The sequence below is a fragment of the Galeopterus variegatus genome, unplaced genomic scaffold (genome assembly GCF_000696425.1).
Source record: "Galeopterus variegatus unplaced genomic scaffold, G_variegatus-3.0.2 Scaffold2590, whole genome shotgun sequence".
Lineage (NCBI taxonomy): Eukaryota > Metazoa > Chordata > Mammalia > Dermoptera > Cynocephalidae > Galeopterus > Galeopterus variegatus.
Window position 1 is genome coordinate 161,621 of NW_007728701.1, and position 23,154 is coordinate 184,774.

Consider the following 23,154-nt stretch of genomic DNA (forward strand, 5'->3'; position numbering starts at 1 on the left):
AGAGAGAGAGAGAGAGAGAGAGAATGTTTTATTTTGTAGTATTACGTTTTTTTTCTTTTGTCCGAGATCAATTTCAGTTATCCTGAAGTATACAGTTTATATGATACTGTGATATAATACATCATCCTTGAAATTTGTATTTCTAGATAGTGCATATGGGAATTTCTAAGTGAGACAAAAGTACGTTGTACCTGTACTTTTAGCTGCTTGTATTTTTGTTTACTGTGTCATTTTGAAAGAACCACTAAATGTCTTCATAATAGCAAAGAGAATGAAATGAGAACATTATATTTTTACAGCCATTGTTTTGTGGCCCTAAAACAATGATGATATATCTTACAAATTTGTAAGGGTGATTTCTTTTTTTATGATGGCTGGCTGGTACAGGATGATTTCTTTTGAATACTGTCTAGGTGGTCAGATTTGCTTTTTCCAGGTAGAATAAAGACTCAGATCATTTTTGCATCAGCAATACTGAATTGTAGAAATGCAGTAAATACTTGAGAAATGAACATGAGAATCACGAGAAGTTCTTTAGAAAGTATGAATAATTTTAAAATACGGTGAAAAATAATGGGTTCAATTATGAATATTAAATATATAAATGGTTTGTTTTAGGTGCTAGATAATCATTACACTGGGCCTCAGATTGGACCCAATATTGAGAGGGAGAGTGAAACAGATGCTGGCTGTCCAGTTGCACTAGCAACTCAAGGTGGAACTGAGGAACGAAATGATCAGAATGGATACTGTCAAAGTATCTTCAAGTAAGTTGCTGATTATACCCTCCTTTTCAATAGAAGATACCTGGTTTGATGATTCCTGGGCTTACAGGAAAGAATTGAACCTTTGATATTAAAGGAATGAACATTTCTTTGAACTAGAGGAACAGGAAGTGAGCTTTCTGAACTGCTTTAACAATTCCAGCTTGTATCTTCCGAGAGAGGAGCTAATTCAGCCTGAGAGATCCCTTTATTATATTAATTTATTTTCCATGTCAGAGGAAGTTGAGCTAATCTTTTCATCCCTTTTCACATATGAAGCAATACTAGGAGTAATATATCTTTGAATACTAAGGCAAAAGCCCTTATAGTATGAAGATTTTTTTGTAAGGTGAGGCTGGTAATTTTAGTTAAGTTGAAATTATTCTAATCTTTTAAGTAAATAAAAACTAGGATTTCAGTCATTCATTGAAGAACCTTTTACTGAACTTCTGCTATGTACCAGAAATAGTTTGAAAAAAAAGTGTTTATGGGCCGGCCTGTGGCTCACTCGGTAGAGTGCGGTGCTGATAACACCAAGGCCACGGGTTCGGATCCCATATAGGGATGGCCGGTTCACTCACTGCCTGAGCGTGGTGCTGACAACACCAAGTCAAGGGTTAAGATCCCCTTACCGGTCATCTTTAAAAAAAAAAAAAAGTGTTTATGTTTTAGTCCATTTTGTGTTGCTGTAACAGAATACCTGAAACTGGGTAATTTATAAAGAACAGAGGTTTATTTGGCTTATGATTCTGGGACAGCTGCATCTGGCACGGGCCTCAGGCTGTTTCTACTTATGGCGGAAAGTGGCAGCCAGCCAGCAGGTACAAACAGATCACATGGTGAGAGGAAGCAAGAGAGAGGAAGCAAGAGAGAGAGAACGTGCCAGCGTCTTTTTAAGCAATGAGCTCTCGCGGGAACTAATTGAGAGAGAACCCACTCACTACCCCTCGTCCCCCAGAGAGAGCATTAATCCATTCATGAGGGATCCACCTTCATGACTCAATCAGTTTCCAACACTGCCACATTGGAGATCAAATTTCCACATGAGTTTTGGAGGGGACAACACATCCAAATTCCATCAGTTTATAAATATGAAAACAAAGTTCATTCTTTGAGTTGTAATTATATTTGCTGCATTTTCTTATTTATTTATTTATTTATTTATTTATTTCAAATATTCATGAGATACAAAGCTGATTGTTCCCCCTCCTGCCCATGATGTGGGGGCCAGATTCATGTTGGGGTCATACCCATTACCAGAAATTACTTTTGTACCCTTTGTCCCCTTCCAATTATCCCCCAACCTCCCTCCCCTTCCCCCCCTCCCCTCAACTCCAATTTGTAGCCCTATCAATGTTCCCTCCCTCTGTTGAATCACAGCACTACTGTGGTCTTTCTTTCCTGCCTTCCTTTCTCTCTTAGTTCCCACATATGAGTGAGCACATGCTGTACTTATCCCTCTGCGCTTTGCTTGTTTCACTCAACATAAGTTTCTCCAGATTCATCCATGTTGTTGCAAATGGGAGTATTTTATTCTTTTTTATGGCAGAGTAGTATTCCATAGTGTATATATACCAAAGTTTCCTTATCCAATCATCTATTAATGGACATTTAGGTTGTTCCATATCTTGGCTATTGTAAACAGAGCTGCAGTAAACATGGGAGTGCATGTATCTCCTCGACATGATGATTTCCATTCCTTTAGATATATACCCAGAAGAGGAATTGCTGGATTATATGGAAGATCTATATGTAGTTGTTTGAGAAACCTCGAAATCATTTTCCAAAGTGGTTGACCTAATTTACATTCCCACCAACAGTGCAGTAGTGTTCCCTTCTCTCCACATCCTCTCCAGCATTTGTTATTTACCATCTTTTTGATCATAGCCAGTCTAACTGGAGTGAGGTGGTATCTCAATGTGGTTTTAATTTGCATTTCCCTGATGACTAGTGATGTTGAGCATTTTTTCATGTATCTGTTGGCCATTTGTATGTCTTCCTTTGAAAAATGTCTATTCAGTTCCTTTGCCCATTTTTTAATTGGGTCATTTATTTTTTTTACTGTATAATTGCTTGAGTACTATGTATTTTCTGGATATTAGTCCCTTGTTAGATGCATAGTTGGCAAAAATTTTCTTCCACTCTGTAGATTGTCTTTTCACTCTGTTGATTGTTTCTTTTGCTGTGCAGAAACTTTTTAGTTTGATAGTGTCCCATTTGTTTATTTTTTCTTTTGCTGCTTGTGCTTTTGGGCTCATGTTCATAAAGCCTGTGCCAAGACCTAACTGCTGAAGTGTTTCACCTATATTTTCCCTTAGTAATTTTACACTTTCGGGTCTTAATACCTAGGTCTTTAATCCATTTTGAGTTGATTTTAGTGTATGGTGAGAGATGCATACTTAGTTTCATTCTTCTGCATATAGATATCCAGTTTTCCCAGCACCACTTGTTGAAGAGGCAATCTTTTCCCCAATTTAGATTTTTGTTGCCTTTCTCTAATATCAGATGGCTATAAGCTTGAGGAGTGATTTCTGAGTTCTCTATTCTACTCCATTGGTCTGAATGTCTATTTTTGTACCAGTACCATGCTGTTTTGGTTACAACAGCTTTGTAGTATAATTTGAAGTCAGGCAGAGTTATGCCTCTGGCTTTGTTTTTTTTACTCAGGATTGCTTTGGCTATTTGGGGTCTTTTGTTTTTCCATATGAAAGGTAAGATTGTTCTTTCCATTTCTGTGAAGAATGTCATTGGTATTTTGATGGGGATTGTATTGAATCTGTAGATTGCTTTGGATAGTATAGACATTTTCACAATGTTAATTCTTCCACTCCAAGAGCATGGAATACCTTTCCATCTTTTTGTGTCTTTTTTAATTTCTTTCAGAAGAGGTTTATAATTCTCATTATAGAGGTCTTTAACCTCCTTGGTTAAATTGATCCCTACGTATCATATTTTTTTGGTGATGATTGTAAATGGGCTTACTTTTTTTATTTCTCTTTCTGTTAATTCATCATTTGAGTACATAAATGCTACTGATTTCTGGGTATTTATTTTGTATCCTGCAACATTACTGAAGTTATTAACCAGCTCTAGGAGTTTTTTGATAGTCTTTAGGTTTTTCTGTATATAGTATCATGTCATCTGCAAATAGGGAAGGTTTGACTTCATCTTCTCCAATCTGGATTCTCTTTATTTCTTTCTCTTGCCTGATTGCTCTAGCTAGTACCTCCAGTACTATGTTGAATAGAAGTGGCGAGAGTAGATATCCTTGTCTTCTTCCTTTCCTTAAGGGGAAGGCCTTCAGTTTTTCCCCATTCAGAGTAATACTGGCAGTGGGCTTGTCATAAATGGCTTTTATTGTGTTAAGATATTTTCCTTCTATACCTAATTTGTTGAGAGTCTTTATCATGAAGGAATGTTGAATTTTGTCAAATGCTTTTTCAGCATCTATTGAGATAATCATATGGTCTTTGTCCATTTTCAGCAATAGAATGCCAAGTGAAGCAAAAAATCTTGAAATAAGAGAAATCAATGATATTATTTCCATCACCTATAATACTGAAAAAGAATTCATAGATATCGATGAAGATCTTTTAGAAGTAGAAACATATACACAGAAGGAAATGGATATACACATATCAGAGTGTGAAGGTCAGTACATTTCAATGATCTTTTTCTTTGGCTTTATTAATTTGATAAATGGTATCTGAGATAACTTATTTAGTCTTATATTTAAGTTAGTATTTTTAAAATAGCCTAAGACCAAAAATTAAAAGAGAATGTAATATTTATGAAGTATTGAATGTATTAACCTGTAACCTTGATTTTTAATAAAACCAAGATGACCTAACATATTTTTATGTTGGTAGCTCTTTTACAATTATTGGGCCTCTTGCCCTGCTTATGTAATGATTATGAGTCTCCTGATTTCTGTGAACCAACTCTATGAACCTCTTGCTGGCAGTCTTTCTTAAAACAGAAACTCTCAGAATTTTATGGAGTTATACATACTGATATAAGCCCTTTTAAGGCTCATCTGAGATTTACTTGATGAAAAGGGAATTATTTCCAGATGTTTTTAAAAAATATTTTTGTAAGGAGGATAGATATATACATCCGACAAAGGATTAATATCCAGAATATACAAGGAACTCAAACAACTTTACAAGAAAAAAACAAGCAACCCAATTAAAAAATGGGCAAAAGAACTAAATAGACATTTCTCTAAGGAAGATATACAAATGGCCAACAAACATATGAAAAAATGCTCAACATCACTCAGCATCCGGGAAATGCAAATCAAAACTACACTGAGATACCATCTCACCCCAGTTAGGATGGCTAAAATCCAAAAGACTCTGAACGATAAATGCTGGCGAGGTTGCGGAGAAAAAGGAACTCTCATACATTGTTGGTGGGACTGCAAAATGGTGCAGCCTCTATGGAAAATGGTATGGAGGTTCCTCAAACAATTGCAGATAGATCTACCATATGTCCCAGCTATCCCACTGCTGGGAGTATACCCAGAGGAATGGAAATCATCAAGTCAAAGATATACATGTTCCCCAATGTTCATTGCAGCACTCTTTACAATAGCCAAGAGTTGGAACAAGCCCAAATCCCACTGCTGGGAATATATCCAAAGGAATGGAAATCATCAAGTCGAAGGTATACTTGTTTCCCAATGTTCATTGCAGCACTCTTCACAATAGCCAAGAGCTGGAATCAGCCCAAATGTCCATCATCGGATGAGTGGATACGGAAAATGTGGTATATTTACACAATGGAATACTACTCAGCTATAAAAACGAATGAAGAGCCAGCCCGGTGGCGCACTTGGTGGAGTGCGCTGCATGGGAGTGCAGCAGCGCTCCCGCCGAGGGTTCGGATCCCATATAGATACTGGTCCACTCACTGGTTGAGCGTGGTGCGGGCGCGACACCGAGGGTTGCGATCCCGTTAAGGCAGTGGGATAGCTGGGTCGTATGGTAGATCTATCTTCAGCTGTTTGAGGAACCTCCAAACCATTTTCCATAGGGGTTGCACCATTTTGCATTCCCACCAACAATGTATGAGAGTTCCTTTTTCTCCGCAACCATGCCAGCATTTATCTTTCAGCGTCTTTTGGATTTTGGCCATCCTAACTGGGGTGACACTCACACACACACACACACACACACACACAAACCGGGGGAGGGGGGGAAGAAGATATAACAACTACAATTTTTTTGAAGTTGTTACAACAAGCAAACGGAAAGGACATTCTTGGGTGGGGGGGGGGAGAGGGAGGAGGGAGGGAAGTTTTGGTGATGGGCCATAATAATCAACCACATTGTATATTGACAAAATAAAAATTTAAAGGAAAAAAAAAAAAGAAAAAGAAAATGTTTGTCATTATACTTGTTTCCTGTAGTATTCCCTGAATCGTCTAAAAAGTCAGTAGACTTTTTCAAATGGTCAGTTTTCTCTTCCTCTTTTGTTTCCCTCTAGAAGATGCCAAAGGACCTGTTGAAAGTCTCAAAAGTCCCAATATTGCCATTTGCATGCTGACTTTACCACAGCAGTTAGAAGAAGTAAGTTGATAAATAGTGGATAAAATTATTTGCTTTTATTTTGTCTAGTATTTAAATTATACCTATGTGTTTTTATTTGTCGTTATTATATACATCAGAGTGAGGCTATTACCTCTTAAAAAGTGCATTATGGATTGTATAACATAGCCGTGCCAGGCAGCATTTTTCTTTCACAGAAATTCTACTATTAGTAACATGTCCCATAATTTCAGGCAATGAAATTTTCATTTCATAAACTGCTTTAACAATTAATCAAGAGTGGTGAGGATGTTCTTTATTTAAAAAGTATAATTCAGCTGTAGTATTTAGTTTTTGTACATATGTGCACTTTTTTTTCTTATTTGTTTTCTCAGAACTCTATACACCGAATTTCCAGGTGGGACATAGACATTTCCAATTATTGTGATAATTCTTTTAGAAAGGATTGGGTTTTCTTGATTTTCTAGTTTTTTTCATAGAGTATTTAATAGCCATGCAGTGATGGGTGTAATTTACAGGGTTAGTCCGCTGACATCATCTTGTCTTTTTATCTTAACATGCTCAAACTGGGTGATGGGCCAAAGGCAATTCACACAGTATAAAGATCTGGTCATATTGGAACTGGGCCTACATTTTAGTGTGTGATTTCTCACTTGCTTTGAGACTGTTGTTACTCTGGGCAAATGGCTAATGTGAAACTCTGAATTACCTAAGACAGTAATACCTATTTGTTTTACCTCTTTCCTTTTTGGGTACTGTTTCAATAGCATTCCACAGAAAAGGTTTGTTGTCCAAGGGAAGAACCATTAGAGACAAATAGGGAGAAGAAATCGACTGAACAGAAAGGGTAAGGGCAAAAAAGTACAGAAAAGATTATAACCGACTTGTTTACGTCAGTGAAGCTTTCAGCTTTTTTTTTCCTTATAATTCCTTAAATTCCACATATTTATGATGGAATTGTGTTTCTGGTGAAATTGTAACTTTAATTTATAGCTGTGTTGAAAAATGATTTTTGGTAATATTACACTTCTAATAAGTCTTAGTAGAGTGAAATAAATAATGTTGTCTAAAATGACTTGTTCTGTCATAACTATCAGCCTTATCAAAATAAAATACTGCTGTAAATAGACCAAAGTTTATTTTGCTGCTAATTAGGAACCACCTTTCCATACTGATTCCATTTTTATTGAATCAAATAAAGAACCATTATGAATTATAGTGTGTGTGTGTGTGTGTGTGTGTACATATATAATCTTTCACTGTTGTGGCATGATTACTGCACACACTATCCCTTAGGGTTGTGATACATACGCAGTCTGCTGGCTGGCTTATTATTGATTCAAGGGGAGCTGAAGGTAGTTTTCATGTGTTGCAGTATGGACATGATTTCTTAATTTTTAGAATTTTAGAAGTTTTTAGAATTACCTTGGATAAGAGAGACAACATAATTCAATTTTTTTCCTCTTTTCAATACACGAATTTTGTTTAGTTTTTCTGTGGATAATCAACAAAATAATATATTTAATGTCATGTGCCTTTCCAAGTAATATGGATATTCCTATTTATAGAAACTAGTCTTCACAGTTTCACATGTGGTAATGGGCTCTTTAGTGTTCTCAGCGAAGTGTCTGCCTCTTCTATAGGTGAAATTTGGGTCCCAGCTAACCTCTCATGTCACTTCATTTTAATTCTATTGTTTTTGTTACTGAGCAGTCAGCAGTGTTTAAGTTGTGTTTTAAAAAATCCAGACACATTCTTTGCTTTTGTTTGAATCCATTATGAATTGCTATGGAGACAGATGTAAACAGATTGTAATTATGAGCTGAGCATTACAGAGGATTAGAGGATGTTTAGACTTAGATGGCTGGGCTTTAGATCACCTGTAACCTTAGATGATGAAAAGAAAATCTTACTTCCTAATCAATCATTAATTTTTGTTTATAGTATGATCGAAGACTCTTCAGATTCTGAATATACCATTCCTCAGTCATTTTGTGTAGATACAAGTTCAGAAATTTCTGGGTAAGAATTTTTGCCTATTGTACCATTTTGAAATAATCAGTAAGCGTTTTGACTAAAAACTAAGAGAATAAATGAAGCCAACATGAATCATTGAAAGAGCAACATAGGCACACATTTCTGACATATTTAAGTTAATTATTGAATGTAGTTTCTGCTAACCTGTGTTTTAAAGACGTACAGGAACTATGTTAAAACAGTCTTTTCTGAAAAAAAAGTAGTGGCTATAGTACTGAAAGACAGAGTTGTTGCTCATTTTCAGCTTCTAACTGATTTCTAATAGCATTCGAAATAGTTTTAATTCTCTCATAGAACAGATTCATCCAGTTCTTTTTATAGAGTTCGAATAGAGTGCTTAGTGTTTAGGAATCTTGCTGAAATAGGAAGAATAGCACAGCTTTACTTCTAAAAAATTGTGCATAATTAGAATCAATCTTACTACTGTTGAAAGAAAAGCCCAATACAGTTGTCTTAAAATAGGCGATCCGTTATATTGCCAGTTTTCCATGGATTTGCCAAATAAAGTTCTGTTATTGAGCATATTAGATGCTTGATAAAAGGTAAATATTGCTGAAAGGGACTAAGTGTACATCCAAATAAATCTAAATGTAGTTTGATATGGTTTTTTCTTTTTGAAAACAATGATCATTTTATTTGAATATTATAATTGCCTGCTCCCTTATTTAGTTTATGAAATTTATTTGCTAGAAAACATTGAATACCTGCTACATTTAAGGAATCATCCCCCAACAATCATTTTGTTTAAAAAAAAAGTAAAAGGGCCGGCCCAGTGGTGCACTCGGTAGAGTGTGGCGCTTGGGAGCGCGGTGGCGCTCCCGCCGAGGGTTCAGATCCCATATAGAGACCGGTCTGCTCACTGGCTGAGTGCGGTGCGGGCGCGACACCGAGGGTTGCGATCCCATTGCCAGTCGCGGTACGGGCGTGACACCGTGGGTTGCGATCCCATTACCGGTCACGAAAAAGAGACAAAAAAGGAAAAAAAAAAAAAAAGTAAAAGAACTTGCTTTGATCTTTTATTTTTATTTCTAAGTAAGCATTTTTTGTTAGGGTTTAGTTGTAAACTGGTTTGTTTGGAAATGAAATGTTCACAATACTGTTGTTTCACATTTAATGATGATCAGCAGTAGTTTGCTCTACCAGCTCTAGAATTAAACATTTTTTAACCCATTCTTTTTCCAGTTTTCTTACTTCTATTCTGGATCATTAATTTTAGTCAAAAAACTTATTCCTAAGCCAAATTACAAAGTCTGTACAGTTATCAGAATAATTATACTGGTCTCAAATTCAGATGCCTACAGGGACCAGGCAAGCAAAATAAGTGCATGAACTTTTCTGGGTTGTAACACTATAGGGAGGGGACCATTGCTGACTAGACGATATATGTCCCTTTATAAAAGCATTCAGATGAAAAATTGGGCTGATGACACATGTGTCTGGTGGCTGATGGGTACTAGAGATAGGCTTTAGCGTTTAAATTTCCTGAAAACTACCAGAATAACCTTTACATTTGAAGAAAAAAGTGGAATCAAAGTATTTAGATCATAGACATCCAATTTGTTTTTTGTTGACTAATGTGTGTTTTTTATTTAAATGCTTCCACATAGCGCACAGATTTCTGCATTTAAAGATCAGTCTTCCTCAGTTCCTCCTCTGGTATCAAATGGCATCAATGTTGCTTCACAAACACCTGTTCCAACACCTCAGAAGACCCAGAGAAATGAACACAATGCCGAAATACCAGATTCTTCAGATTCTGTTAGGCAGATGCTCCGAGATGAAATGTTTAAATTAGTTCAGGTGAGCACATCTCTATATAAGTAAGTAAATCTACAACCTGATGTGTATAGGGTTTTAAAATATTAACAAACTTCCAGAAATGGACCAGTTAACATTAAATTTCAGGCATTTCTCTAATTTGGGCACTCTTCATTTGTCGTTCAAAAGTTCATAAGTCTAGGGCCAGAAGTCTAGGCTGAGCTACCTACTTCTCATAATCACTTTTTTTTTGTTGAACTTTTTGGGATGCAGCGCTGCTCACAGACCTGAGGTGGGGGGTGGGGTGGGGTGATCAGACCAGCAGCCTCCTTCACAAAAGTCCGCAAAGTTTATTTTATTTTATTTTATTTTTTTTGTGAACGGTTGCACCATGCTCAGCCAGTGAGCGCACCGGGGCCATCCCTATATAGGATCCGAACCCGTGGCGGGAGCGCTGCTGCGCTCCCAGCGCCACACTCTCCCGAGTGCGCCACGGGCTCGGCCCTTATTTTATTTTTTTTTAAAAGATGACCGGTAAGGGGATCTTAACCCTTGACTTGGTGTTGTCAGCACCACGCTCACCCCGTGAGCTAACTGGCCATCCCTATATGGGATCCGAACCCGTGGCTTTGGTATTATCAGCACCACACTCTCCCGAGTGAGCCACGGGCCGGCCTGCCAAAGTTTATTTTCTAACCCAACCTGTCATGTTAAATTTCTTATCCACAGATCAAATTTTTGCTTGGGTTGAAACTGTCAGCTGCATTTCAAATTATTGTTCACTTTGACTTCCATCATCTTTTTCTCACCTGGTTTTCCTTTTCTTCATCTACTAACAATTTTTAATTATTTCTCTTCCCTTTTTTATTCTTGAAACATTAATTTCCCTCGTCTAATCCTCTATGCATTTGTTCTATGTTCACATTCATATCCTTTTTTTTTTTTGTCTTTTTTGTCTTTTTCCGTGTCCGGCAACGGATCGCAACCCTCAGTGTTGCCCCCGTACCGGACCGGGGACCGGCAACGGGATTGCAACCCTCGGTGCTGCCCCCGCGCCTCGCTCAGCCAGTGAGCGGGAACCGGTCTGTATACGGGATCCGAACCCTCGGGTGGGAGCACCCCCGCACTTCCCAAGCGGCGCACCATCCAGTGTGCCACCGGGCCAGCCCCGGACACAAATACTTTTACAATTACTTTAGATACTTTATGAAAAAGCTGAGATTATAACTTTAGAAATGCTGTTGATTCACAAAATGACCACTATAAGTTGACATTTTTCCTTTGAAGTGGTAGAAAATGAGAGATAATACTATGTCTATCATAGTTTAATTGTAGTATTAGGGAAGTCAATTGTACATGAAGCACTTAGCACTTGGTAAATGATCGGTGAATTGTTTTATTATGAATTTCATTATTAATATTATTGCTATTAATATTGTTGTACATGTATAAGTTTTAAATTCATTTGTAAATATGGATATATGTACAAATAAAAAGAGAAACTGAATAGTTGCTTAACTTATTTTCTTAAACTGAAATAAAGAACCCTGAAAAAATGAGAGAATTCAATGCTTGAATTATGCCAGCAGTTAGATTTGTGAAAAGATGATGTTTGTTACTATTAACAATTTTTAATAGTAAATATATAATTTGTGTATATTTTGGATCCTGAAATATTAATTTTTATGCTCTTATTGATTAGATTTGGTCTCAGCCACCTGAAGAACTTGACACTTGCTTTAAGTAAATCCATATATTCTCTTTTATTAAAACATCATTTGCATTTGAAACTTTATTGTGATATACAGCAATGACTTATTTTACACTTCTTATAATTTTAATAAAGCATTCTCTATATTCTATTTATTAAATATTCCCATTTTATCTGTTCTCTTGGAATTTATGTTTGTTAAATGCAATTATTATGCCAGCTCTATTCTTTTCCTTTGTAGGGTCAAGTGGAGGTCTATTCATATCCTTTTATGTGATGTAATATACCATCTTTATATTGATGATTCTTGGCAGTGATTTTCTCTTTGAACTTACCAGCCCTGATGAAAATACTTTAAGATGAATAACAGAAAATATTGGTTCCCTTGAAAACCTATCCCATGAAACTTACTGAAACTGATTTTATTCTTCTTCTGTCTAGTCCTTTCTTTCCCTTTTCTGTTTAGTAATATTACCTGTTCTGCCAGCTTAAAATTTTAGAAACATTTCTCAAACAGTGTTTTATGGATTACCTGGGGAATTTCCTGGTCACTGTCCTGCATATATAACAAGTTTTCCAAATAATTCTTATGCCCACAAACGATTAAGAATGACTGTCTCAAAGAGTCATCTTTTCCTTCTGTCATTACCCATATCTGTTTTACTGTGTCCTCTTGATTCTTTTGCCCACACTGTGTCAGTACAGCCACTTGCTATTTCTATAGCTGTAGCCAGTCTTAGATTCTTAGCTTTAATACTTCCATTGCTTTAGAGATGCATTTTCTAGGATGCTCTTCTTCAGACATATTTTAATACTATTATTCTCCTATTTATAGGGAGAAATTGGTAAAGGGCCACAAAAAATATTTATGTTGTGTAATGATAAAATTAAATAAAAATCTTCAGTAAATTTTAGGTGCAAATTTGTATACTATATGATATCAATCTGTTTCAAAAATACAGAGAGTGAAAGGAAATACCCTAAAATGTCAATACTGTACTGGTTATCTTTGGGGATAGGATTATGAATGATATTTATTTTCTTTTTTATACTTCACTGCTTTTTTTTCTGTATTAACTGTGTATTTCTTTTAAAATTGAAGGGAAATTACATTTTTAAAATTTATTTTTCTGGCAGGTGGTGGGGATCCGAAGGGAAATTACATTTTATTTTAACCTGCAGTGTTTCCCCTATTGGTTTGTTTTATCATGTGCAGATTCTTCTGTTGGCCTTGGAAGACCCCACTATTAGCCTTTACCTTCTCTCCTTTCCTACCTTACTCTCACAAGTCCAGTAGTTCTCAGTGTGTGATTCTTGGACTAGTAGCAACAACATCACTTATATCTGAGAAATACAAGTTCTCAGGCCCTCATACCAGAACTTTTGAATCACAAATGCTGGTGGTGGGGCTCAGCAAACAGTGGTTTAAAAAATACTCCAGATGATTTTGAGGCATGTTAAAGTTTGGGAACTACTACACTAGCCTATCTTATCATCCCTGATATAAATCTCCTGTTCCAGCTAAGCCAACATGTTTGCTTCTGGTTCCCAAGCTTTTCTGCACATTGAAATCACCTGGTCATCTTAACAAATACTGATCCTGGCTCCCATCCCCAAACATTTGGATGTTATTGGTATGGCGTGTGACCTGGCCATTGGGACTTTTTAATGCTGCTCAGGTGATTCTAATCTGCAGCAAAGTTTGGGAACCACTGGTGCCTGCCTTTGTCTTTCATTGAGTTAGCCCTTGTGAAGGAATTCCTCGCTCTTTACCTATGTGCTACTTTCTGCTCTTTTCCTTCCTGAAAACTTGTTCAAAACACACCTATTCTGGGAATCCTTTAGTTATCCTTACCCCCACTCCATCAGGTCACTCCTTTATGATCTCTGAGGAGTTTACATAAATTGGTTCACAGATAGTCCCAAGTCTCATTTGTGAATTAGTGTTCATATTCCCAGTTGACAGGAAGCTATACTTTTTTTTTCTCTTCTTAAGAAAAAAAAATCTCTCCTGGCTCTGCCTTTTGCTCAGTATTCATGAGTCAGACAGATACTAATAAGGTATGACTGTTGTAGAATGCTCAATGATTGTTGTTGACTCTTTAGATTTTTTTCATTATATTTTAAGATACCTGTTTAATTTTTGTTTTATTCTAGCTGCAACAGATCAACTTTATGAGCCTAATGCAAATAGTAGGATCATCCTTTGCTAACCTCCCTGATATACATCAACTTCTACAGCAGTCTCATTCTGTGCATTTAGGGGAAAGCCAAGTATCAAACCCCATAAGAGGGAGTGGTGATGTTGAAGATAGCAGTAGAAATCTTAAGGAGAGATTTTTCAATAAACCACAGTCCATAGGAGAGTACACCAGACAGCCTGGCAAGAACAGCCCACACTGCCATGAAGGAATTATTCAATCTGATCAAAATAATAATGGAAATTTACAGGTAATGCATGTAAAACTACCATTAATGTCCTTGTAGTTTAATTGCTTGCTGATTTTTTGTTATTTGAGTAAATAATTTTTTTTTTAGCAGTTATTCCATTCCACCACCTCCAAAACATACAGAACATCGTTTACCAAATAAGGAATTTGTAATATATTCTAAACTTACATAATATTTTTTTCTCTTCCAGAATGTTCCACATGAGAATATTCCTTTATGTCAATTAGACGACCAACCCCAGAAGAGAAGACTAACTCCCATATCTCAAAGCTTACCACCCATTTTGTTTTCCTCAGCCCCCACTGGAAATTCTCACCTCCACCTTTTGTCCACATCTTCTGCCATTCAGGAGACACCTAGACTTATCCCACTTGCAAAAACTTTTAGTCCTGGTGGTGGTTTTCCTTTGCTTCAATTTCAGTCTAAGCACGAAATCAGGCCCCTTTCCTTACATACAGGAAGTGCTCCACAAGTTCCCCTCAGGCCTCTGCCACAACCAAGAGAGGCTTGGGGATTATCTGATTCCTTCCAACCTCCTCTGCCACAGAGAGTAGTGCATACTACGTCAGTATCCCATTTGAATCTAAGTCAGTATGATACTGAAGCCATAAACGAAACAGTTGAGCAGAAGAAATGGGAAGAATCTGTAACTACAGAAATCCCTAAGCACATGAACTTGGATCAGTATGTTGGACGAGAAAATGTGACACCTCAACAGGACTCCTCAGTATTTATGAAAACAGAAAAACTGTTTGATGTTAAGTCAGGGCCCCTTGAGATATCTCCTCAGAATTCCTTTGGACTTCCATCATTATACCTGCCACTTAAACCTCCTTGTATATTTTCATCAACCTCAAGAGCATCAGTTCCCTCAACACCTTTCAGAACTGTAGCAGAAGAAAGAAAATACCCAAGACTATCATTACTTCATTCATGTCTGTACCCAGAAATTATGGTGAGGAATTTTTGCTAGGCGATGCAAAAGCAGAGTTCAGCTTTTTTCATACCATAAATACTATATATTCAATAAAAAGCTCTTGCACATTTCTTTTTTTGAAATAATGCTTCTGTTATAGGAACATAACATTTAAAAAATCTTGTTTAAAATAATAATTGTATATTTTAAATGTCTTAGGTTTTTCTGGTCCATCAATACCAGAATTTTTTTTTTTTTTTTTTTTTTAAAGATGACCGGTAAGGGGATCTTAACCCTTGACTTGGTGTTGTCAGCACCACGCTCAGCCAGTGAGCGAACCGGCCATCCCTATGTGGGATCCGAACCCGGGGCCTTGGTGTTATCAGCACCGCACTCTCCCGAGTGAGCCACGGGCCGGCCCTAATACCAGAATTTACTGCACTGTTTCATAGATATTTCTTATGGTCAGAGAAGAAATAAGTGAAATATAATTACTAGGCACTCTTATTCGTGTGTGTGTGTGTGTGTGTGTGTGTGTGTTGATTGGCTTCAAATCTGTTACAGGTAAAAACTGGTAAAGAGACCCAGGTCTGTCAGTAGTTGTGCATGTAATAAAACGGAAGCTTTATAAACCCACTGAATCTTCTTTATGTGGGTAACCTTTCATTTATGAAATTCAAATTATTTAAGTTCTACTTTTGTAGGTAAGTAGTTCCATTTTAGGGAGGTAATTTAGTAATTCACTCTCTGGTGTAGTTTTAAGATTTGAAGATGGTACTGGGGAAAGAGATGGTTATTCCTTAAAAAAATGCTTACCATGCCTCCTTTTCTTAACATATTATGAAGAAGAAGGAAGGATTAAACAGATGAAAAAGTGGACATTTTGAGAATAATTAAATTTTTATTAGGATGGTATAACGAACCCCCAAGTTCCTATTCCTCTGCTTCAGGGGTTATCAGTATATTGCTAATCTGTTGCATCCATGGTCTTCATGCCTCTGCATCTTCTCTGTTCCAAATAATTTTAAATTAAATGCTAGGCATTAAATAATTTCACTTATAATTATAAGAAGGATTTTTAATGTTGAAATGAAATTAAGAAGATGAGTGCTTTTAGCTTAATTTCTCTGAAGAAGAATGATTCAACTGAAACTTTTAGCATTCTAAAATCACTTATTCTTTAAGATATGGATACTCATCTTACCAGTCCAAGCCAATTTATTATATTTGATTTGATCTCTCTCTTGCACAATTTGGTTTAATTTGAACAAATGTTTTTCTCAATTTTTTGTCTACAGATTTTATAATTGAATTTGTAATTTTTCATAATTATGCTTTGTTTCTTTCCTGTAGTACAAAAAACCAGAACTTATCCCACTTGAAAACCTCATTGCATTTAAACAAAGCCAACAGAAACTAAAACAGAATTTATTTGAAAAAGGTGATTCTGGCCACCTTCAGCTTCTAAAGGTCAAAACACTACCATCTGAAGTAAGACAAGGAAAGGACAGCAAAAAAAGGCGAGTTTTAAATGAAACTTTATTTCATAATATCGTGTACCAGCAAGTTCATTATTACTTATAATCATAAAGTCATAAAGGTGGAAATTACCTGGTTCAACCTACTAGCCTAAACACAAGTGTGTATTGTTTCTTTGTCACCTGTCATGCATTTGAGCACATACTATAACGAGGAAAATTCCTTTATTGTGAGATAAATACTATCATTTTTACCATTTTATTAAGGATTCTTTACTATAATTCATAAGCTGAATGATTCTTTTACATGTTTTTATTACTAGGATGAGCAGTCATCTTTTCCAGCACAAATACGAGGAGTATACTTCAAAAAGTTCATGGAAAAATAGAATTAAAAGATAATATGAATCTTTCCATGAACTTTTTGAAATACCCTTGTATCTGATATACAGAATTCCATATACTCTCCAATGCTTTGAACCAATATTTTCTGTTATTCATCTTAATGTGTTCTCCAGACTGTTATAATAAGCAGGAGAGTAGGTGATGTAAATTGTTTCAGGACACTAAGAAATGTACATGTGAAAAGCAATGCTGTGACTTCTAATGAAGAGCACCTATAGTGTTTTACCCATAATGAATGTTCAATACATGTATTGATTGATAGATAATTACTGAGTCTTGAAAATACTTTTAAAGTTTCACACTTATCAGACTGTAAAATCCATTACCAGTGCTGTCTTTACAGAAATGGTTCCTTCCTTTCATCTTTTCCAATTACTCCCTCTTCAAAGTAAGTCTGCTGCTTAACTTTTCTGGACCTTTTTCCTCCTTGCCAGGATTTCATTCAGGTGACCAGGTGTGCTTAATGTCTTAAAATAGGCAAATGGAGGTATCCGATAGGGTTTCTGACACCAGCTTTGAATCTGCAGGAAGGAGTTTGAAAATCACCTAAAAGATGTAACCCTGTCCTGAGATTCCAGTGACTAACACAGAATAATAGTTCAATAGTAGAAGAACTAGAAATAAATTTTACATTTCTTTGATTTTTTTGCTTATATTTGATTGTATTCTAGTGGACTATCTTGCTACTTAAATGCTATTGAAAATAATTTATTAACATAATTTTGATAACTGTCTCCCTATATGGCATGATACAAATGAGAAACTGATGTTACTCTAGTAGTAAAAATGTTTTATTCTGTTGTTTTTAACAGGCAAAGAAGACGAGCTGAGAAGGACCTGCAAGAACAAAGATCTGAAAAACTGAAGAGAAAACCAAATGTAACTTTCCGACCAGAGGATTCCATCATTAATAATGATGATTCAGAAATCTTTGTGAAACCCAAGGTATACAACAACTACTATAGATTCTTCCCTGATTTGTGTGTACACAGAGTTTGGTATGTCTTTGTGGTTTATCTAGTCTGATTGCTGGCAGCTTCAGATTATGATTAAGAGAATCCTTAGATCATTCAGCACACATAAATCCCTGATGCCTCCCTCCACAGAACAGTAGGTATATAGTTGTGAATGTGAAAAGCAACTCGATGGCAAATCAACAATCAGTTTAGAGCATCTGCCTCTGTGACTTTTTAATATTTGAAATCATTCTTTTTTTCTATGACATCTTAATACCTATGGTATGTTATTTGGGCTTTTTCTATTACAGTTTCATCTATCCCTGAGGTGCGTCTAAGATTTCCCAAACATAGGTTTGTTATGTAACCTATGTTTTAAGTCAGATCTTTTTAAGCATTCCTTCTAAATTTAGTGACTGTTTAGCTATTTTTGCAAAAACCGATTAAATAAAAAGAAACATAGTTTTGTTTACATGGATTTTTAGAAGGCATGCTCTTTCAGTATGTTATCAAAAACACATCTGGAGGCACTTTATAAAAATTCTCGTTGTGTCCTTGAAAGATTTTGACAGGCGAGGAGGGTATTATTTGAGTATCAAAGCTAGTTTGCAGTGGAGAATTGCACATAGCAATTTAGTAACTTTGCATTAAATTGGTAATGCTTTTTTTATTGTTTGCCTTGTGGAATTTCATGAACTCTTTTGTAGAGTTAATTTGGTAGAATAAATAATTATACCTAGAATGATAGAAATGGAACCTGAACCTAAGAATGCAACAATTTTCATAGGTATTGAATATTTTTTCCAAAATAATAAATGTCTTTGAGCCAATCATAGATTGATTGTTTGGGAATTCATTTTAGGAACAACAAGAACATCATGGTTCCCGGCCTTTGGATGACTTTGACATTCCTTTTGGTATGTATGTGCATGATAATGTATTGTCCAAGTTTAGAGTTAAAAAACAGCTTTCTAGAAATATGTGCAGTATAAAAAGATTAAATTATTTTATGTTGCCTGTGACAAGATGGAGTGTGTGTATGTGTTTTGATGTGTTATCCAGTAGAACAATGGCTGACAAGCAATGGCTTGCAGGCCAGATCTGGACCACACTTATTTTTGTAAATCAAGTATTATTGAAACAGCTGTGCCCATTTGTTTATGCATTATCTATGATCGCTTTCGCACTGAAGTGGGGTGGAGTAGTTGCAACATAGTCCACATGGCCCACAAGACTAAAATATTTACTATCTGGCCCGTTACAGAAAAAGTTTGTAGGCCCTTATAGTAGATTAATACAATTAATTAGAATCTCAAATAAGATATTTAAGGTCTAAAAGGAAATGATGGAAGAATGTGCCTAGGGTTGAATTCATCATAGAAAATACATGTATATTTAAAATTGAGGAATCAGTTCAGAAAAGAGAACTCATTTATAGATAGTAAATTATTTTTTTCTTGAGTCAAATGTTTGTATTCTCTAAGTCTTTCTCCTCAGTAATTCATGCATGCAGACACACATGCACACACACACACACATGCGTGCATGTGCTCTCTCTCTCTCTCTCTCTCACACACACACACACACACATTCACTCACTCTTTTGCTTGTAGAGCCATTCATTCTTTTTTTTTTTTTCTTTTGTCGTTTTTGTGACCGGTAAGGGGATCGCAACCCTTGGCTTGGTGTCGCCCACACCGCACTCAGCCAGTGAGCGCACCGGCCATCCCTATATAGGATCCGAACCCACGGTGGGAGCGCTGCTGCACTCCCAGCTCCGCACTCTCCTGAGTGAGCCACAGGGTCGGCCCAGGGCCATTCATTCTAATGACTTTAGTTCTTAAACTTTTTTTTGATACTCAAATATATACATGTAGTCTTTCTCATCTTTCTTTTCTACTTTCACCTTAAATTCAATGTGTTCAAATTTTAAATTGGCATCTTCCTGTTAATGATATCACCATTATGTTGATTGGCCCAGATTTTTACCTTGGAAGTGACCCTTGATTTATCCCTCATTTCTATTCCCCTGCACTCACTTAGTCCTCACCCTGATCCTTGCTCCCTTCCTCCATGCTACTTCCCTGAATCAGGACACTGTTCACCTAAGCCAGTAGCCATTTCCTAACTGACCTGCTTAGCTTCAGTCTCTCAGCTTCCTCAATCATCTGGTATTCTCCTTTCCTGCTCACTTGTCTTAAAACCACTTTCTTTTTCACTCTTAATAATTTATTTTTTCACTTTGTAAAAGTAATACATACTATTGGAGAAAATTTAGAAAATAAGAATAGGGAAAAAGAAAAATATTAAAATCTCCCATCATCTTTTTACCCAGAGATAACTAGTGTTAATATTCTTTCAGGCTTTGTTTTATGAATGTCTCTACACATATGTATATGTATTTGCAAATGTATATATGTAGGGATATTCATAAAATAAAAGTAATTATCTCCTGTATTTGTTTATAACTTACTTGTGTTCACATACTAGTATTAAGGTAGATAGTTTCTTTTTTTTTTTTTTTTCCTTTTTGTCTTTTTTCGTGTCTGGCAACAGATCGCAACCCTCAGTGTCGCGCCCGTACCAGACCGGGACCGGCAACGGGATCGCAAACCTCGGTGCTGCGCCCGCACCTCGCTCAGCCAGTGAGCGGGAACCGGTCTGTATGTGGGATCCGAACCCTCGGCGGGAGCGCCGCTGCGCTCCCAAGCAGCGCACTGTAGCAGTGCGCCACCAGGCCGGCCCACTAGATAGTTTCTATAATGTTATTTTTAATGACTGCATAGTATTCCAGTGGTGTGTGTTAAATCATTCCAAACAACACTCCAATTCTCTAACACTAACTGGATGTCCTACAGTTCAACTCGATTCTGACAGTAATTACCTGGAATTAGCTGATTCCAGAGGTTCAGGGCTCAGTCACACAAAACTGTTCTGCTTAGACTGTAGCCGCAAACAGTACCCAGGCTACATGCATTTGTTTGGCTGTCTACAAATTGGGGGTTCCTTTGATCCCTCTCCCCACTCAGGTTCAGTAATTCACTGGAATGACTCACAGACCTTGGAAAAACACTTTATTTATGATTACAGTTTAATTATAAAGGATACAACTCAGGAACAGCCAGGTAGAAGAGGTGCATAGGGCAGGGGTGGGTGTGCAGCTCCTCTGGGCAGGCCACTCTCCTAACACATCTGTATATTCACCAGCCTAGAAGCCCCCTTATCCTATTTGTTTTCAGAATTTTTGTTGAAGTTTGAGTACATAGCTGTTATTGATTAAGTCATTGTCCATTGTGATTTAACTCAATCTTTAGACCGGTCCCTTCCCCAGAGAAGGGCGGGTAGGATGGGTGGGTAGACAGTTGATAGTTTTAACCCTGTAGTCCATTTTGTTGATTCCACTGGTGGCCAGTCCCCATCCTAAAGCTATCCTAGGGGCCTGCCAAGAGTTACCTCATTAGCATAAACTCAGGTATGACCAAAAGGGGCTCATTATGAATAACAGAAGACACTTTCACTCGGGAGATTCCAGGTCTAAGGAACTGTGCTGGGACCTTGGGACCAAATATATTTTTATTGTGCTGCTATAATTGATGCTTTCTCATTGTACCTAGTCTCCCTGGGTGAACTCCCAGGAAAATCTACATCTGAACTCAAACTCTCATAATAGACTTGGACTTTGATTCTATTTCCTGCTGAACTTTGCCACTTGGTTAGAAATTACCTCAAGTACAGTATGTGAGGTCTGAATTCATTGTCTCACATGCCCCAACTGATTTTTCTCCTGTGTTCTCTATCTTCATTTGTGTTAGTACCAACCTAGCTCCAAAACACATGTTATTCTGAATTCTGCCTTTTCCCTCCCTTTCTCATCCAGTCAGTAACCAATTCTTGCTTATTTTACCTCCTTTGTAATTCTTAAATTTATCCTGTCTTTCATTCCTCACCATTACTAGATACTTACTTAAATCACTATAGCAGCCTCATCTAACTGATTGCCTAATTTCAATTTTATCCACTCAAGTCACTTTTCCACACGCTAGAGGGGATGTTTTTTCTAGAATTTCAAACTGACCATATCACTTACCAGCTTAACAGCTTCTACTGGATCATTATTAGCTAGAAGAATATCTAGGTTTCTAGGCTGAAAATAACAGAGCCCTCCACAATTTTGGTTTTGATTCCACCATGTCTTTGAGGTTCAACTTACACAGTACTCCATTCCGAAGGTCCATTTTGATAATATCCTAGCACCCTATACTTTACCTGCCTTGAGTAAGGTAACTGTGCTTCTGGGCTCATAGTAATATGTTGGCTTCTCAATGATTGTTCCAATGTTTTGTTTAAGAAATGCTACAAGATGATGTGAATACTTCAGCTGGATTGCATTTCATGGCCTCTGTAAGAAAGAAGGCTAAAGGAAGTCAAGATGCAAGTACAAATACAGACCCAGGTAAAATGCTATTTTTCTTTTAAAAAAAATTCATATATTTTGACATATTTAAGATATCTAGACTTTTTCTTGAAGGAGATGATTTAAAGGGAATTTTTCATTAGTGATATTAGTTACTCGTTAGTTACTCATCCCACATTCTTCTCCCTAACTCTGGTATATACTTTAGAAATTGAATTTATGGTAACTTATGTAAAATATAATAGATACTTTTGTTCAAAACTGCCATGGACTACATCCTAAGTTAGCAGAAATAATGTTTTGAATTTGGATTCTCTGTGTTGTTAATTGCCTTTGCTGGAATTGCCTAAGCTTGAGAGGTCTGGGGCTGTGGCTAGTAAAGTTGAGCTAGGAAGAGGACAGGGTTAGGTTTAGCACGGGAGGGGTATTTAACCGTGTTGTCCAAGAGTAGAAGAAATAAGTGTTGGAGGATCTATTATTTGTAATGTTGCATGACAGACTTTCTCATTAATGTGACTAATTATGGTGCTCTGCCCATTGTGTCATAGTAATTCTTTTCTATGATTTTTAGTAAACAGTTTCTTTTGACTATATACAGAACCTTGTAAATGGTTTTCTAACCCTCTCTAACTTTATCTTATTATAAAATAATATTTATTAGTATTATTTTAAAAATAATATATGATCATTGTAGAATATTTGGATAATCTAG

At 36.6% G+C, this 23,154-nt stretch overlaps 1 protein-coding gene across 1 annotated transcript in view; it reads left to right on the forward strand.

The window, feature by feature from the left end:
• The window catches only part of LOC103598371 (chromosome unknown open reading frame, human C5orf42), a 115,239-nt gene that overhangs the window by 50,448 nt on the left and 41,637 nt on the right, over positions 1-23,154 (forward strand). Inside the window, 12 exon segments of the mRNA XM_008582361.1 lie at positions 619-767; positions 4,249-4,415; positions 6,255-6,337; positions 7,084-7,163; positions 8,261-8,338; positions 9,961-10,153; positions 13,980-14,273; positions 14,464-15,228; positions 16,543-16,709; positions 17,885-18,017; positions 18,891-18,945; positions 22,377-22,481. Coding sequence (XP_008580583.1) covers positions 619-767; positions 4,249-4,415; positions 6,255-6,337; positions 7,084-7,163; positions 8,261-8,338; positions 9,961-10,153; positions 13,980-14,273; positions 14,464-15,228; positions 16,543-16,709; positions 17,885-18,017; positions 18,891-18,945; positions 22,377-22,481 — 2,269 coding nt within the window.